Source organism: Fonsecaea multimorphosa (assembly GCF_000836435.1).
Source record: "Fonsecaea multimorphosa CBS 102226 unplaced genomic scaffold supercont1.2, whole genome shotgun sequence".
NCBI lineage: Eukaryota > Fungi > Ascomycota > Eurotiomycetes > Chaetothyriales > Herpotrichiellaceae > Fonsecaea > Fonsecaea multimorphosa.
The window spans coordinates 2,192,521-2,208,313 of record NW_015971636.1 but is presented as its reverse complement, the minus strand read 5'-3'; the positions used below and the strand labels follow the sequence as shown (position 1 = coordinate 2,208,313).

General features: G+C 52.2%; 7 protein-coding genes across 7 annotated transcripts; 2 read left to right on the top strand and 5 right to left on the bottom strand.

The window, feature by feature from the left end:
* Positions 1-373: 373 nt before the first annotated feature.
* Z520_01748 (uncharacterized protein) lies at positions 374-2,056 on the bottom strand (the record flags this gene model as incomplete). The annotated part of the gene is made up of 1 exon (XM_016772264.1): positions 374-2,056. The coding sequence occupies one exon, from the start codon at positions 2,054-2,056 to the stop codon at positions 374-376; it is 1,683 nt and encodes a 560-aa protein (XP_016637403.1).
* Positions 2,057-2,605: 549 nt separating this feature from the next.
* Z520_01747 (uncharacterized protein) lies at positions 2,606-3,697 on the top strand (the record flags this gene model as incomplete). The annotated part of the gene is made up of 1 exon (XM_016772263.1): positions 2,606-3,697. One exon carries the CDS (start codon positions 2,606-2,608, stop codon positions 3,695-3,697), a length of 1,092 nt encoding a protein of 363 aa, XP_016637402.1.
* Positions 3,698-3,993: 296 nt separating this feature from the next.
* Positions 3,994-4,428, bottom strand: Z520_01746 (uncharacterized protein; the record flags this gene model as incomplete). The annotated part of the gene is made up of 2 exons (XM_016772262.1): positions 3,994-4,124; positions 4,197-4,428. The coding sequence occupies 2 exons, from the start codon at positions 4,426-4,428 to the stop codon at positions 3,994-3,996; spliced, it is 363 nt and encodes a 120-aa protein (XP_016637401.1).
* Positions 4,429-6,437: 2,009 nt separating this feature from the next.
* On the bottom strand, positions 6,438-8,085 carry Z520_01745 (uncharacterized protein; the record flags this gene model as incomplete). The annotated part of the gene is made up of 2 exons (XM_016772261.1): positions 6,438-7,605; positions 7,664-8,085. The coding sequence occupies 2 exons, from the start codon at positions 8,083-8,085 to the stop codon at positions 6,438-6,440; spliced, it is 1,590 nt and encodes a 529-aa protein (XP_016637400.1).
* Positions 8,086-9,484: 1,399 nt separating this feature from the next.
* On the bottom strand, positions 9,485-10,584 carry Z520_01744 (uncharacterized protein; the record flags this gene model as incomplete). Its single annotated transcript, XM_016772260.1, has 4 exons — positions 9,485-9,510; positions 9,569-10,131; positions 10,184-10,355; positions 10,404-10,584. The coding sequence occupies 4 exons, from the start codon at positions 10,582-10,584 to the stop codon at positions 9,485-9,487; spliced, it is 942 nt and encodes a 313-aa protein (XP_016637399.1).
* Positions 10,585-11,463: 879 nt separating this feature from the next.
* Z520_01743 (uncharacterized protein) lies at positions 11,464-12,113 on the bottom strand (the record flags this gene model as incomplete). Its single annotated transcript, XM_016772259.1, has 3 exons — positions 11,464-11,746; positions 11,802-11,886; positions 11,942-12,113. 3 exons carry the CDS (start codon positions 12,111-12,113, stop codon positions 11,464-11,466), a joined length of 540 nt encoding a protein of 179 aa, XP_016637398.1.
* A 502-nt stretch (positions 12,114-12,615) lies between these two features.
* Positions 12,616-14,847, top strand: Z520_01742 (uncharacterized protein; the record flags this gene model as incomplete). The annotated part of the gene is made up of 1 exon (XM_016772258.1): positions 12,616-14,847. One exon carries the CDS (start codon positions 12,616-12,618, stop codon positions 14,845-14,847), a length of 2,232 nt encoding a protein of 743 aa, XP_016637397.1.
* Positions 14,848-15,793: the final 946 nt, after the last annotated feature.

Genomic DNA, 15,793 nt, shown 5'->3' with positions numbered 1-15,793 from the left:
TCGTCTGGTTCATTTTTTCATGTGCTAATCTCGACTCGCCCTGGGATTGGCATCACAGTGGATGGAGGCACGGGGGAAAGATTCTTAAAAGACCTACTTTGCTTGAAACCTTCCTTTATTCAGGAAATATGCACTAGGTAGACTTGTTGGTATCAGTGCAGAGTATCATCTCGACGCCTCTATTTCTCCATCCCCCAGTAATTGATCCCGCGCATATATACATCCCTGTCTCTTTTCTCATCTCATCATGATCTATATGTATTGAAGAATGGTCTCATATCAAACCATCCATTTCTTGCCCAAAAAGACAATATCTCGATCTTCATTATTGATTGACACATCTTTTCGGTTCATGTCCACATTTGTCGCTCAGTCAGAGTGGACATGCTCTTCCCCCCCCGACCACTTCCTTCGCGCACACCTTCCTGCACTCCTCATAGACTCTGACTTGTCTCGCGATCTCGCCCAACCTCCCGATAACTTCCCTATTCCCCTGCGTAAAGCCATAGATTGCATATGGGACACCTGTCTCTTTACAGAATTCCCGCACATAGACCTGCGCCTTGCGGAGATTATGTCTGGGAATCCGCGGGTACAGGTGATGGACGGCCTGGAATTGTAGTCCGCCGTGGACAAAGTCAAGCCAGGGCGCACAATCGACGTCCATGGTTGTTCGGAGCATCTTCTGTGGGAAGGACTCGTGCACGCCCATGTCCGTGGTGGACATGGCAAAGTGGGAAAGCGTGATTTGTACGTGCAGCGGCGCGGTGACCATATGGCTGATCATGACAAACACGAAGCGGTCCCAAGCTGTAGGGATGGAGCGATACACAATTCCATAGCCAAACCATCCCCAAAAGACAAACTGTCCCAGGATTTCCAGGTAGCGATGCCACCACGCAGGTCCCTTTTTGGGGGCTTGGCCCAGAAAGAGATACTCCCAGGAGAGGCGGTAGAGGTTGAAGCGACCCAGGAGCAGGATTGGATAGTATAACCAGTGTTGTTTCGAGATGGCCAGTTTTGCAATGCTATCAAACTGCATGATCCGGTCGTAGTAGGTGGAACGTAAAGACGAGAAAAACCGGGTGGATATGGCGAAAAAGGGCATGTGCTCGATATCGGGATCGTGTTCAGGTGAGTTGGTCACAATGTGGTGGACGTTGTGATTGCGTTTCCACCAGCCAATGGACAATCCACCCAAGAAGTCCGCTATGAAGATTCCAATACACGTGTCGACGTGAAAGTTGTGTGTGATACCCATATGCCCGGCGTCATGGGCGGTAAACACTAGCTGGTGCCAGAAAAGGCCGAGGAGGGCACCAGAGACGGCGTAGTAGGAGTAGTGGAGTGCAAGCATAGACGACGCAAAGAGGAGGACATATCTGCAGCATTCGACTCCGTATGCACCGTATGGGCAGTTGTAAAGACCAGCTGCTCGCATCTGAGCATCGAGTTCGCGGTACTTGGCGACAATCCGACTCTGCGAGCTGTAGTCTAACGACGGGTACTTTAACATGTCTGAGGATTTTTCCGCCGAAAGCTTCATCTGAATAGGGTCGTTGTTGACGTTGGCCGACTCATTGTCAGACAAGGAAGACGTGGACGGTGACGAAGTCCCTCGTTCTCGAACGTCGACAGGGTCAAAGATGGGTGACGAAGGGGCGGTACTGTCACTGCAAGAGCTGAGAGCACCATCAGTCTGCACGTCTGAATCCTCCTCTTCCACTTCGTCGACATCCTGACCCTTGATATATGGCCTGAAATGCCCGCCCTGTATGGGAGGTAGGAAGTTGATCCATCTCCCCTGGATTCTCCCGATCACGAACTTCAGCATGTGCGCCTGCGCCCCAGGGGAGTGAAGTGCCCGGATCTCATCAGTTCCATCTCTTCCAACCATATGCAAGATGGTCTTGTCACCACCAGGGTGAAAGGGGAGCCAAGCATCAGCCTTAATCACACGTCCATCGAGGATTATGATCTTCCTGCCTTCTGCTATCAGTCCCTCGATCTCTCGCCGTGACCACAGACGGTCTTTGGGGGCGGTTGTGGTGGTCATGGGTGGGTTGTGCTGTGCAAGGTGGATGTGGGTGAAGAAGTCAGGGTGCCATTCAGTTAGATATGAGAGAGCAAGTCTGACCAGTCGGTGAACCAGAAGCTGTGCGAACAGGAATGAAGTTGGAGAAAGGCATGTGCTGTGGTTGGAAGCCTGACCCGCATAAGTTTCCTTGAGCCTAAGGGAGCCTAAGGGCCTAGGGGGAGCAAGAAACCCCACCTGGGCAGCCAGGCACTCACCAGGTATTAATATCGTCCACAAGCCTCCTTCAGAGTCTCGACGCACCATTGATGGATCGACCTAAGGTACCTAGGTAGGTTCTGTCATATCTGCCCGGCGATAGCAACTGTAGGTTACTGATGAGTCTGAATCGCTCCTCAAGCTCTACAACGGGTCAGATCTCAGATGCGGTGATTACGCAGTCCACCCAAGAGATGGCCTGTGCTTTGACCCAGCATCCCGAGGATGAGGCTTCTGCTTCTCAATACAGCTACCAAGAGATTGTTGACATCTTGCTGCTTCCCAGCTAGCCAAGCAGCACGACCCTTCAGCATGGTACATAGCCCGTCCACCGCATTACGCGTTGCGGTCCTCTACCAAGCATGCGACCCTCCAGAGGTCAACGGTGTTCGCAAACCCAAGAAACCCGGGGGATATCAAGACTCAGGGGCCGACATCGCTTACGTCCTTGCATCCAGAAAGGATGTCCATGTCATTGTTGCAGAGAGGAATCCTGACCCAAAGCGAGATGGAGGCTGGTGCTATCCTGACACAGAGGCAGGCATCCTGTCCGCCATCGAGCGAGGCGCCAACATTTTATGGGCGAACACGATTCTATTTGCCTCGCACCCTCTGCAGACCTCGTCAGCTCTTGACAAGTATGCTGCTGAGATGAAAGTCGTGGGTCAACCCCCGCGATTCGTCCAACAATACGACGACAAGAACTATGTCAACAATCTCCTCCGCAAGCATGGCGGCTTCACCGTGCCTCGCTCATGGACCTTGGACTCCACATCATCGCTCAGCCTTGAAACCTTGCCATACCCAATCGTTGCCAAACCGATTCGTGGCCGAGGGAGTCACGGCGTCAAGGTGTGCCGCAACTCATCAGATCTCTCTGCGCATTTATCAGTCTTGTTCAAGGAAAGCCCAATCGCCATGGCTGAAGAGTATCTCTCTGGCCAGGAAGCGACCATCACGGTCATGCCGCCATCCGAGGACCGTGAAGGTTATTACGCACTGCCACTCGTCGTGCGCTTCAACCACCAAGACGGTATCGCACCGTACAACGGCGTCGTAGCTGTGACAGCCAATTCAAAAGCCCTGACACCGCACGAGGCAGCTGCAAATCCACGGTATCAAGAGATCAGCAAGGAATGCGAAGAGGTGGCTCGCTTGCTGCGGGTGACGGCGCCGATAAGAATCGACGTCAGGCAGCTCACAGAGGCAACGGATTCCCAGTTCGCAATCTTCGACGTCAATATGAAACCCAACATGACCGGTCCAGGCCGACCGGGCCGCGAAGATCAGGCAAGTTTGACGGCCATGGCTGCCAGCGCGCTGGGATGGGACTACCCGGAGCTGTTGGTAAAGATGCTGAAGTCTGCTCGAACGTTGCAAGATCTGAGGCAGATGGATGTCTAAGTTTTGTCTTATTGAGCCAGTGCTGGATCCTTGCTCAGCAAAGTTTTGTTATATCCCGGAAGGCTGGAAGTTATTTTACATCTGATTCCGTTTTCTCGATGCCAATTTTGGTGAGACCCGCCTCAACTCCTCACGTGTGATTTTCAACCAGGCGCCCGGTCATCTACTGCAACCTCGCACCGATCCCAGTCTGCAGTTCAGTATATCGCGACACCAACGCTATCCCAGCTCTCTCCCTCAAAGAAGCCACCTGCCGGGGAATGGAATTGCAGTTTTCCCTACCTAGGTAGGTATATTCACAACTTTCCCAACCCGCCCAACTTGCCACTAACACCGCCGAGACCCTCCTGGACAGCTTCCTTGCCCAAGCCGCCGGAGACCTGTTCGAGTTCGTCCTCGCCCATGACGGGGTTTTTCTTCAGCGAGTCTTGATTCCCCCAAAATTAGCCAGCTGTAATAGCAACCGGCCTTTAGGGCCGAATCCTAGTGAGGAACTCACCTTTGACCATCCCCTGGACCCTCTCCTCGCCCACATTCTCCATCAACTTCACCTCGGCGACCGCTTTCGCCTTGTAGTACCGCTTAGCCCACCACTCGGCCACGTCGTCGGCGTAGCCCGCGAAATAGACGCCCGCGGCGACGATGGCCAACAGCGTGAAGAGGCCGGTCACGGAGAGAAGGAGGATTGTTGAGTAGGAGTACCCGTCGGCGGAGGTGTCGTGGGAGGACATTTTTGGGGTTTGTTCTTGGTTGGTTATGGTTATGGTTATGGTTTGATTTGATATTGATGTCTGGGGGAATGGGGGGGATATAGTTCTCTGCCTTGTGTTATGGACGTGTATTCAAGTATAAACGGGGTTTCCTAGAGAGAAAACACAGAAAGGAGGAGTTTAAGACAGAAGAAGAAAAAGAAAATATAAGATCTACTCGATAAACCAGAAAGTAGAGGCAAGAAATGGGCAAATCCGCTCAGAGTTTCAACTTTTCAATATGTAAAACCAGAAAAAAACCTGCTTTCTGTTTTCTGGCCTGTGTGCAACCCCCCTATGGGCATTTCCTCTATTCATTCCCTTCATTCCATCCACCCGTGCGTCTACCTATCTTTCTAGAATCTATCTAATCCATTACCCTTGGAAGTCCCAGTCCCAGTCCATTCGCCATGCTTCCGGCGATCGGTCGATGATCTGGATGCCCTGGGGAGTCAATTCAATTCAATTCAATTCAATCCAGGCACCCAGGTGGTACAGGTTTGCTACCTACCTAGGTAGAGCGAACGACAGACGTCACTCGGGCGATTTAATCGTCATTGCGAGGTTTCTCTGCAGGGATCATCGCCCCACGAAACGGCACTGACGCCACAACCTGCACGGAAACCACCTGCATGTTGCACATGCAAATAACCACCATAAGGTAACTTAGGTACTGAATGTTTTCCCCCCTCCCGCCATCCCTCCTGCTCCAGGCTGGTTACGGCGCTCCGGCTGGGCCGACCAATCAATAAACCCAAGAGAAGGGACCGAGTCAAAGCTTGAATCGCGAATCTCAGATAGGTACCTAGTAGAACCAGTGCGTCCACCCGTGGCTCGCTTACAATTTCCCCAGACCTTACGGGTCGAGTACATAGAGTAGTTCAACATATGGTTCGAAGCCGCATGGGTAGTTTTATTAGGGATCTCTCTTGCACGACCGCCCCCCCTGACTCTCTTCACCCCAGATTCCAGGAACGCCATAGAGTCGACGACCAGCTCTATGCCACTCATCCTGTGCCTGGAACTTCCTTTCCCACTCCCGCCCTTCCGGGTATATGCCCTATATCACTTGTGGGGTTGGGTTCAGAACTCCCAGTTTCGCAACCGCTGTTTCGGTCAACGGAGGGTGTTTCTGTGGTCGGAGGAAAGGGAAGTTACTGGTGACACGGCCAAGTTTGATGGAGTTGAGTTCGTGACGGTCGATGGTCCTGCGGCCCTATCCTCTACGTCCTGACAGTTCTGGGAACGTACTTGTAGCGTCGGCTCGCTTGGTCCTGTATCGTCCACAATGTTGTCCCGATTCGTCTGGTGCACGGGTCTTTTCTTTTCGGTATCTCCCTAAACCCAAAGTCTTCCTTTCCATCTGTCGTACAATCTGCGAGAGAGCCCAATTAAGAAGGAACAGCACGCCGACGTCATGGGAAAATACCATGCGTTCAAGACCTCTTTATCCCAGCCTGACGTCGCAGAGTCTCGAGGAGAGAGTACCACGCCTCTACTTGGAGTTCTGGGCCAAGGTGGACTTCCAAGTGCAGTGGTCACTTGCGGAAATCGCATGTCAGTCGAAAGTTCGCTCCTCTGCCATTTTGGTTCTCGCAGGGATCCAGCATTAAGCTCCTATGGCAGCAATGCATCACCCGACTGGAAGTCCCGCTGACTGCGGTTCCAAGGGGAGGCAATCTCTCATCCCCAGTTGAAGGGCGAATAGGTAGAGCATAGACATGTGCTGGCGTCATAAACAATATGTTAAGACAATGAGGAGAAGTGCACTTGATATCAATGTCATGACAGCGTACTGCGGATGGAGGTGGATGGATTCAACAAGAGCGGATAGATATGGTCTTGCTTTTGACGCCGCAAAGATACTTGATAAGGTATGTCAAACAATGAGAGCGAGAGGCGATATGATATGCTCCATTTGCTGCTCGATACTGCCCGTATCCCTTGCAGGGAAGCCACACCCCGATCTGCCACAATGCGATGCAAGCTCCTCAACTCGCAGACGCTTCGTGAAGACGGACAGGAAGACGCAAGGGCGCAGTGGTGAGACCGTACGCATGGCGCACGATTGGGTCAGTCTCGTAAGTTTCGATGCCGTCAAACTTCTGCAGCGTGCGGACAATAACATAGCCCGCCTCCGTCAGCGCAAACTGCTGTCCGAGGCAGATACGAGGTCCGCCGTTGAAGGGCAAGAATTCCCAGCCCGGCCGTCGCCCAACCCATCTCTCGGGCTTGAATTCTTCCACATCGGGTCCCCAAATGTCTTCCCGGTGATGCATGATGTGGACCGAGTAGTTGACTTCCGTCCCCTTTTTGACGTAAATTGGCGAGTTACCGTCAGGGCCTCCGCCGCGAGGCAAGGTTGTGTCTTTGGTCGAGCGGCGGCTGTTGAAGGGCACAGTGGCAAAGAGTCGAAGTGTTTCCGACAGGACGTTTTGCAGATACGAGCAAGACTTGAGTGTTTCAAAGGTGATGGACTTGGGGGCTTCGTACGTGCCAAAATCCTCCAGTATGGTCTCGCGCAGTTTCTTGAAGACCTTTGGGTGCCTGACCAACAGGTAGAACGTGAAACCAAGCAGACCGGCGGTTGTATCGCGGCCGGCCAACAGAATATTCAGTAGTTGGCTTCGAAGTTCGATGGGGTCTCGTGTTTGTTGTACGAGTTCCTTCAAGAAAATGTACTTCTCCTTTTTCTGACCCTTTTCCAGGTTGTGTTCACTCAACGACGATAGATCGGTGGTTAATGCAAGATTGACATAGTAGTCGGCAAATCGATGGACTTCCTTGCAATTGTCATGAAAGTGCTTGGGACTGTACAACCAATACAGCTCTGCCATTCTTCCACGGACGCCGAGAGCAGTAGTCCCACCATCAAAGCAGGATGCGAATGCCGTCCAGTCCAATTCACCCGGTTTCCGAGTCTTTTGGGTATACCCCGGCAAAGCGGCAACTTGTGAGTCCACACTCTGGCCGAACAGGAACTCGGTGGCAGAGTCAAGCGTCAAACGAAAGAAGAGCGGGCTCAAGTCGACTTGAGCTGTCCACCCGTTTTCGGTGGTGAGATGTCTAAACATGTCCTGGACATGGACTTCTTCCAGTTGTAGGTCGGCGACTTGTTGGCGAGCAAACTGAGGGCGGAGAAGAGTCCGAGAATGTTCCCTTGAATGATATTAACAGGGGTCGCAATATACACACCCATGGGGAAGCCTTCACTCACCATGCTTTGCCATCAGAAGTAAAGATGCCATTGCCCAACATGGGAAAGAAATTGCCGCGGCGTTGTTCTCCAATCTCGAAATCATTGAATTGAGTAGCAAGCATGGCTTGGATATTTTTGGGGTCCGATGTCACGAAGCCCATAGTCCCCAGCATATTCTGTGCCCATGTGGATTTTTTCCCAGTCCTGTTGTTATAGACATCCAGGAGGTAGTTTGGGACAACATGATTCTTGTCGGCCTGGAAAAGTTCCCAGACCAAGTCTGTGCCAAACGGCCATCGGTGAGGGCGCTGCCAGGCTGGTTGGCATCCAAGCTCCGTGGCTTTTCTAGCATGATAGCGCTTTGAGAGGAAAGAGGCCACCAAGAAGTAGACGATCGACAAACCGAGCAGGCCGAGGGCCAGGGTTTGGTAGTGGTTCATGTTGGAACAGAAGCAAAACCGACCGGAATGCGACGCGGTTGACTCGGAGCTCCTTGGATGGCAGACAAGTCACTGAAGAGATGAAGGGAGACGAAAGCGTCGAGAGAGGTCAGCAGTTTAAAGGGTAAAAGGTAAACCTGGTGCCTGATAGCAATGGAAAGCGACGGCAACGGTGGTCCACACCCATTTTGTGCACAACAGGGTTTCAACCCTGGCTCAGGCGGCCATATACGTGGACCTCGATAGTGATAGATCCCCGTGTAGAAGTACTGAGTCCTGCACCCGCCAACTAATCACGTCGTTCTTCCGCTCTCCACTCGCCCCAAGAGCATCTCGGGGGAGGGGCCAGCGCGATATGGGGGGCCGCAGACAAGGCAACCCGATGCCGCTTGGAGGAGTTCTTCAGAACCGATCACATCTTAGCTTGCGTGGAGGTTGCAACTGATGGGGTCTGGAAGCCGTATTCAGCGTGGCTTCCGGATACCGAGTCTCCCAAGTGGCTAGGTGGGTGCTAATCCTCTGGATGATCCACATTGTCTGTACGATACCTAATCGATGACAGAATCCCAGGCTCTTCGGGACCTTCATCATTGGACAGGCGACAAACTCGGAGAGATCAGTTACACCGACTCCACGAGGGCCTCCGCAGAGGCTGGCGGCCTCCCAAGCACTTGAGAAGCCTCAAGTTCGGTAGTGTGAGGGGTCAGAGACTCGGACCGCGAGACTGGCAGAGTGGTTAGTCAATCCGCGATACGAGGTTGTATACCGAGACGCTCAGCATCCGAGGTTGATAAATACCAGTAGTCCAGCCAAGCATCGAGAGCATCATCTTCAAGCTTTGCGGGATATGCGAGGCAAGTCGTGGTGAACCAAAGTAGACGGTCTGAAATTGCGTGGCATGTTGTCGATGATGGTTGCAACCACAAGCCAAGGCTGACACGACGAGCCATTGCCAATATTAGTCAATCAACGCATTACGCCCCATACTGACATTGATATCTTTCCATTTCTGTCGGCTGCTATTACCATGCGTGGCGGATAGACCCCATAGCTCGGTGGTCAGGGGGTAAGTATCAGCCTCTCCACGGAATCATGACTCGGTACTTTCATGAGAGTTGGTATGGCTCTTTCTCGTGGGCGTCAGCAGTTGGCTCTACGAGTGGTCCCGGCAGGAGTCACAAAAGTTAAATGATCCTATGGAGAGGAAATATGCGAACTTGATGCAGTTGGCCAACACCTCAACTGGGTATCTGCTTATTTCATTGTTGGTCCAGAATTGTCCCTGTAACATAATATACACCTTTTTTTTGACATGACAAAAGTTGCTCAAAGTGGAGGATCTAGTAAGATGGGTGGGAAGCAATCCCCAATACTACAGAGACACCCAGGGTAGGGAGCATCATTCTTTGACAAAGTTCTCAAGATCTGTTTGGAGAGGTCAGCACAACCGCAGACTTGCCTGGGTCTAGGTATATCAACTCACCTTCGAGCCACTTGACATATTCTTTCTGCTCCTTGTAGTCGAGGTACTCTGGAAGGAAGCTGGCCAGCTCCTCGTCAATACCCCTCTCTTCCAGATACTGGTGGAGCATTTGCTGGAGTTCGGGGTCCAGGTCCTCGACAGGCGGACCAGCATATAGGCTGCGGGCTTCTGAAGCGTCTTTGGTACTCTGTGCCTCGAGCAGCGAGTCCTTGGGGAAGAAGCAGACGTTTTCGATCTCGATGGTACCATCCTGGGCAACCGCTCGAATTTCGATGGCCTTGTTGCCCGGCTTTGTGATTGTGATGGTCATATGGGCAGGGTATGCAGGCGTAGCATTAGCCACATCGTCGGCTTCTTCTCCCCCTTCAGCTCTGTCGGCTGGTGCAATGCTATCCTCCGGCATAACATCGACTTTCCCTCCTCTTCCACCAGGCTGATTGATGCCTTTCTTTCGCACCTCGAAGTCCGGTTCGTCTGAAAGAGCACCATCTTCGTCGAGGGCATCGAATTCATCTTCGGCTGGGTACTCGGAGAGGTCGGAGACGCTCAATTGGATCTTGATTCTGGTTGCTATTAGCGTCGGCTTGTCACGATCCAGCGACGGGAGGTTCTCACTTTTCATTGCCAAAATCTCGAGTCAGGACAATCTCATGTGAGCCAGGCTTGTCTTGAACCTTGAAGGGGCTGTTCTCGAGAAATTCATTGATGGCGGCTAGTCTATCATCGCTTTGCGACTGGAGCTCGAGCATTCGTTCATTGTTCAGTTTCGCAACGAGCGCCTCGTCCGCTGTGACCTGCTTTAGCAAAATTCTAGTATGTAGTTGCATATGCTTACATTGACCAGCGGGCTCTCTTCGGACAATAGAGGTCGAGAATGCGGGATACGATGGCTTCATCGCTGCTTGCCATTGCGGCCGACGAACTGCGAATCTTGTGATGGACGACAAGGAGCGGACTGCCGGCTGGCGCAGGGAGCTTTTGGGCAATGCCCGGCTGAGCATACGGAATGAAAGCATGTTGGAAGCAGAAATTACAAGGAAGTTCGGCGATAGAGATACAAGAAGAAAGCCCTGGACGGAAGATGCAATACGCAGATAAATGAAGTGGTTCGAGAAAGTTTCCAGCGTAAATTTTGAGCACGAGTCAGTCAAACACGTGATATGCACTTTTCACGAGTCAGGGTAGATAGGAAAAAGGGAAGGTCACACAGCTGCCCTTTCTTTGTTTAGAGCTTAGATCTGACTTGCACTCATCCACACAACGCCGAGTACCTACCTAGGTATGGATTGAAAATAGCTGGTTTGGGCACTCGGGGGACCCATCTAGGACACCAATCTGTAGTATAAGCTCACCATGCTCAGCTTGTTGATGCCAGAGCGAAGCCCATACCACCAAGAATCGGTTCTCCCATCTGGTATCTGCGTCAACTTCCTTCGTTTTCCGCCTTTCCGGTCAAATCCTGAGATTCTACCCTTCAGCCAACACGTTTTGCTGGCCAGTGTCCCCAAAAGTCCTCCTATCTCTGGGACACTTTCTAACCGGAAAGGGCTGCCCTTTTGACCTGTCCAGATTTCCTACTCCTCCAAGTAGTACCGGAATAGAATACCTGCGGCACGGCCGCTCCAGCGGACAGCTACCGTGCTGGTTGATGGTATCTCTCTGGCGCACGTTTCCACGTCGGGGCTCCTTCGCCCATAGAGCCATACCGAACACGCTCCTGATCAGTGGACTGATTATGCGGGGGTTCCACTTCTGAGGTTGTTGGCGCATGATTCCGGCATCCTCTCCATGGAAAAATCGAGTCGCTAGTGGAGACTCTGATGTCCCAGAAAGGATGGATAGAAACAATTCTGTAAGAACCAAGAAAGCCGGCAGTCTTGAAGATGCACTTCCTCTCATGAAAGAGCTTTGGGAGGGAAGCTTGAAGGTTTTATGTCGCCCGATTGCACAACGCGAACAAAGTCCAGCGTGTTCAATCCACCCCACTCTCCCGCCCATCTCTCAACCTTCCTTCGGCTTTCATCATTTCGAAGTTCAGGGACCCAGAACCCGGCACGGAATTCGCGTTCCTCGACTTCTTTTCGCTGGCTGATTCTCTCTTCCTGTTTTGTAGGCGGTCTCCCAGGTCGACGCTGTTGCTTGGCTTCGGCAAGTTCTTCATCCTCACGCTCAATAAAGCTGTAATTTATTGTTATTGCGCAACTTCGACTTCAAACCCAACTCGGCCACATACCTCTGCGTGAGTAGCTGCATTTCTTCGTCGGTCAACGGGCCTGAAGAGCCTTGCAGGGCTGACTTGAACCACGCCACCCGTTCGACTGCAGTGATCACAATTTAATACACAAACACTTCAATGCCATGCGCCAGCCTTACCATAGACTTGGTTGGCTTTTAATGCTGCATCCATCAGCCGAGCCAACTTCTCTTCCCTTGCCCCTGCTTGTCGGAGCCGCTTTGCATCTCGACTATTCTCATGTAGGTCGTTGGGCTTGCCTCCCCGCTTCTTAGATATCTTCTTTTGGACCTTACTGAGAGAGCGAGCCATGTGGATGATTGATGATAGTATGGCAAGTAGGGGCTCCTAGTTCCGTAATATCAGGCCTTTTCCATATGGATTTGTGTGACACTGACACTTGGGATGGTGGAAAAAAATGGTGGAGGTCGGCAAAACATCGGCCCGTTCCAGCGAGGCTGCGAGGCTGCGAGACTCGCAAGGCCCCAGACGCGTCGGTGCAGCTCGCGGCGCGTATTCGGGTGGGCGCTTGCCTTGCCAGCTCAAGTTAGTATGCTATGCAACGCAACTCCTACAACTTTGGAGGTCGAACGTTAAGAGTACACCCAATGGCTGTGGGAAGTCCATCTGCACCTATATCGCCGCTCACTCTTTACAATTACCGCTCCTGTATCCTTCCTCTTCTCCGTCTTGAGGTGCCTGTAGATACCGTAAACAAGCGGTGAGCGCTGGCGTCGGTGCAAAGATGGGCATCAAAGGCAAGCATATTGACTCCGTATGACACAGTATACTAATATTATTAGGCCTGCTGCCCATGCTCAAGTCCATCCAGAAGCAGTGCACCCTCAAAAAGTTCTCCGGACAGACCATTGGAGTCGACGCCTATGGCTGGCTGCATCGCGGCGTGGTGGGCTGTGCTTTCGCCCTTGCCCTCGACAAGCCGACCACTATCCACATTGATTTCGTGTTGAGCCGGGTTCGCATGCTGCTTGACTTCGGAGTTACTCCATATCTGGTCTTTGACGGGGATAATCTGCCCAGCAAAGCAGGAACAAATGCCGCCAGGCGCAAGAAAAGAGAAGAAAGCAGGGCATTGGGCTTGGAACTGCACAAGGCTGGGAAAACCACGCAAGCGCAACAAGAACTTCAGAAAGCCATCGATGTTACCCCTCTTATGGCTCGACAATTGATCGAGGAATTGAAGAAGCTCAATGTCCAGTACATCGTGGCGCCCTACGAAGCCGATGCACAGTTGGTCTATCTAGAACAGAAGGGTATCATCAATGGAATTCTGGCTGAGGATTCGGACATGCTGGTTTTTGGTGCCCAACGGTTATTGACGAAGCTTAATCAATATGGCGAGTTGGTTGAGATTGAGCGGTCGGACTTCCCCATGTGCAGAGACATCTCGCTTGCGGGCTGGACAGACACGATGTTCCGACGCATGGCCATCCTGAGCGGCTGCGACTACTTGCCAAATATTGGCAAATTGGGGTTGAAGACAGCCCATGGCCTTGTCCGCAAGTATACCGACATTGAGAAGATCCTTCGGATGGTGCAGTTGGAAGGGAAGTTGATTGTACCGAATGGCTATTTGGAGCAATTTCGGCATGCAGAATTGACCTTTTTACATCACCGAGTCTTCTGTCCGATTGCACAAAAAGTGGTGTACCTGAACGACCTTGGTCCCGGGATGTTGGATTCAGACATGCCGTTTCTGGGGCCTGATGTGGAAGCTTCCACAGCACTTGGTGTCGCCTGCGGTGATCTTGATCCATTCTCGAAGAAACCCATTCAGCTGAACAGCAAACCGTTGGTTCGCCCGGCCCTGGGAGAGCGCAGGAGCCAGAGCTATGCGTCCGTCCCCGACTTGAAGGCGAAGAAGTCCTTAGAGACATTTTTCAAGCCTCAGCGACAACCTCTCGCTGAACTGGATCCCAACAGCCTCACCCCTTCTCCCTCGCAACAGCGACTGCTGCAACGCAATCGGAACGCGTCTTGGGAACCGAGACTGGTTTCTTCTGCTCCTGCTTTGAGGCAAAGCACCACAATGTCAGTTGCGCCCGCTAGAACAACAGACCGTACGGCTTTCCTGGCTAGAGCTTCTACAATATCGACCTTCCAGTCAGCGAAGAGACAACGACTGTGTTCGGACTCAATGGACCCTTCGCCCACTCGAGAGGTCAAGCAAAGTCCATTTTTCAGTGCCAAGGGCGAAGAGGCCAGTCCTCTGGCCCAGAAGATCCGCAAGAGCAAGAGAAATGCCAAGTCCAAATTCGACATCTTTTCAGATCACTGGGATGGAGAAAGCCTGCCTGAACCTAAAGTCCAGCAAGCGGCGAGTCCGGCCAAAGACGACACGGTGGCAGACTTGAGGGAGCCGGAAGTGCGATGTTCATCTCCGGGGCCTGAAATACACGAATCCATACCACAATCCTCTCCCGCAGCCGGATCTCCAAAGCAGCCTTCGCCATCAGATAAGCCTGAGGGAGGCGGTACCGTAGCTGTGAGGGAAATTAGCAAGGACGATGACCCTGAAGCCTTTGAGGATTTGCTCGAATACCACGTTCGAAAGCAGAATGAGTCGTTGATGAAGACCTTTGCTTTCCAACCTCGAGAGAGCGGCAACTCCCTCACAAGGTCGCTATTCCCTGCGGAGTTGAGGCAGCAGACGCCCTCTTTCCGAACAGAGACCCAGCTGGGTATACCTAGCAAGTCGCCGAGTGCTAGAGACATTCAGTCATCTCGTCGGGAAGTGGGTCTACAACAGACCTTCGGATTCCAACCACTCGAGGTGCAGCAATCAGCTTTGAGGTCGCTGAACAAGCAACGCTCCCCCGGAGCATCGTCTTCAACCGTGATCAAGCGGAGTGAAACATCTACGACGGAGAGGGATACACGTGTCTCAACAGCTGTTTGGCGAAATGCGGGGCGCGGGAGTGAGGACGCGATAATACCAAACAGCGAAGACGAAAGGTCGGAGGCCGGCTCACCAGCGCAGCAGCCCAAGTTTGATCTCAGTTCATTTGCATTTGTACGAGCATAAAGAATTTGTTTCTTAGCTTTAGCGGCATTCTGTCTGGCGTCTACTTGGTTCCCAGGGATGCACTGTATTGTGATGTGGGAGATTTGGATTGGCTCTTGGGGGCGGTGCATTGGGCCGAAACGATGAGCTAGAAGGCCGACGACTATTGGTTACTAGGGCTCGCACGGTCAGGGCCATTGATTGATTATGATAGAAGTACATCGTACTCGGTATGCAATGATTGAGATCTTGGTACAAACCAAGCATGAACGGAAGGCAATGAGAAATCAAGGTTCGAAACGGTTGTGAAAGAAACGGTGAAGGAAAACGGTGAAAAGCGGAGAGCGGAAACGCTACGTCATAAGGCTGCCGTGGCCCGTCCACCCAATCAGTGCCAGGCAGAAACTAGGCAAGCATAAGGTGGGCGGGAGGCTAAACTCAAAAAGGTAAAACCAAAACAGAGGCTAGCCTCGCACCGTCGCCAGCCTTGTCGGCGGTCGCTCCCTGCCACATTTTGTTACACCTGCGCTTTTCCTGCCACCACATTAATCTCTACCAATTCACTCACATTCAACAAAATAGAGCCCAACCTCACGGATTTCGGATACGGCATCTCACTGAACCCCAATCACAGTCATGGCAATTCCAGTCTCGGAATTTCTCCAGGACTAAATCAAGCTACGCCTCTCCTCTGCTCTCCTCTCCTCTCTTCCTTCCTCTTCCTTTACATCTGTCTCTCTCTGCCGCAAAGAAACCCAGGCAGCTAACCATTCTGTCTCTCAGAACAACAACACATCCTCAACCATCTATCGATTGAATACCTGCGGCCGTCAGCACCACCCTACGATTGCTGACGCCTCGACGAAACTCACCTTGACCACGACTTGAGTCCGGCCAAGTGCCACACACTGTTCTCGTGCTGAGCTCCAATATCGAACTCCGTCCTTACGGACGGTAGAACAGATAC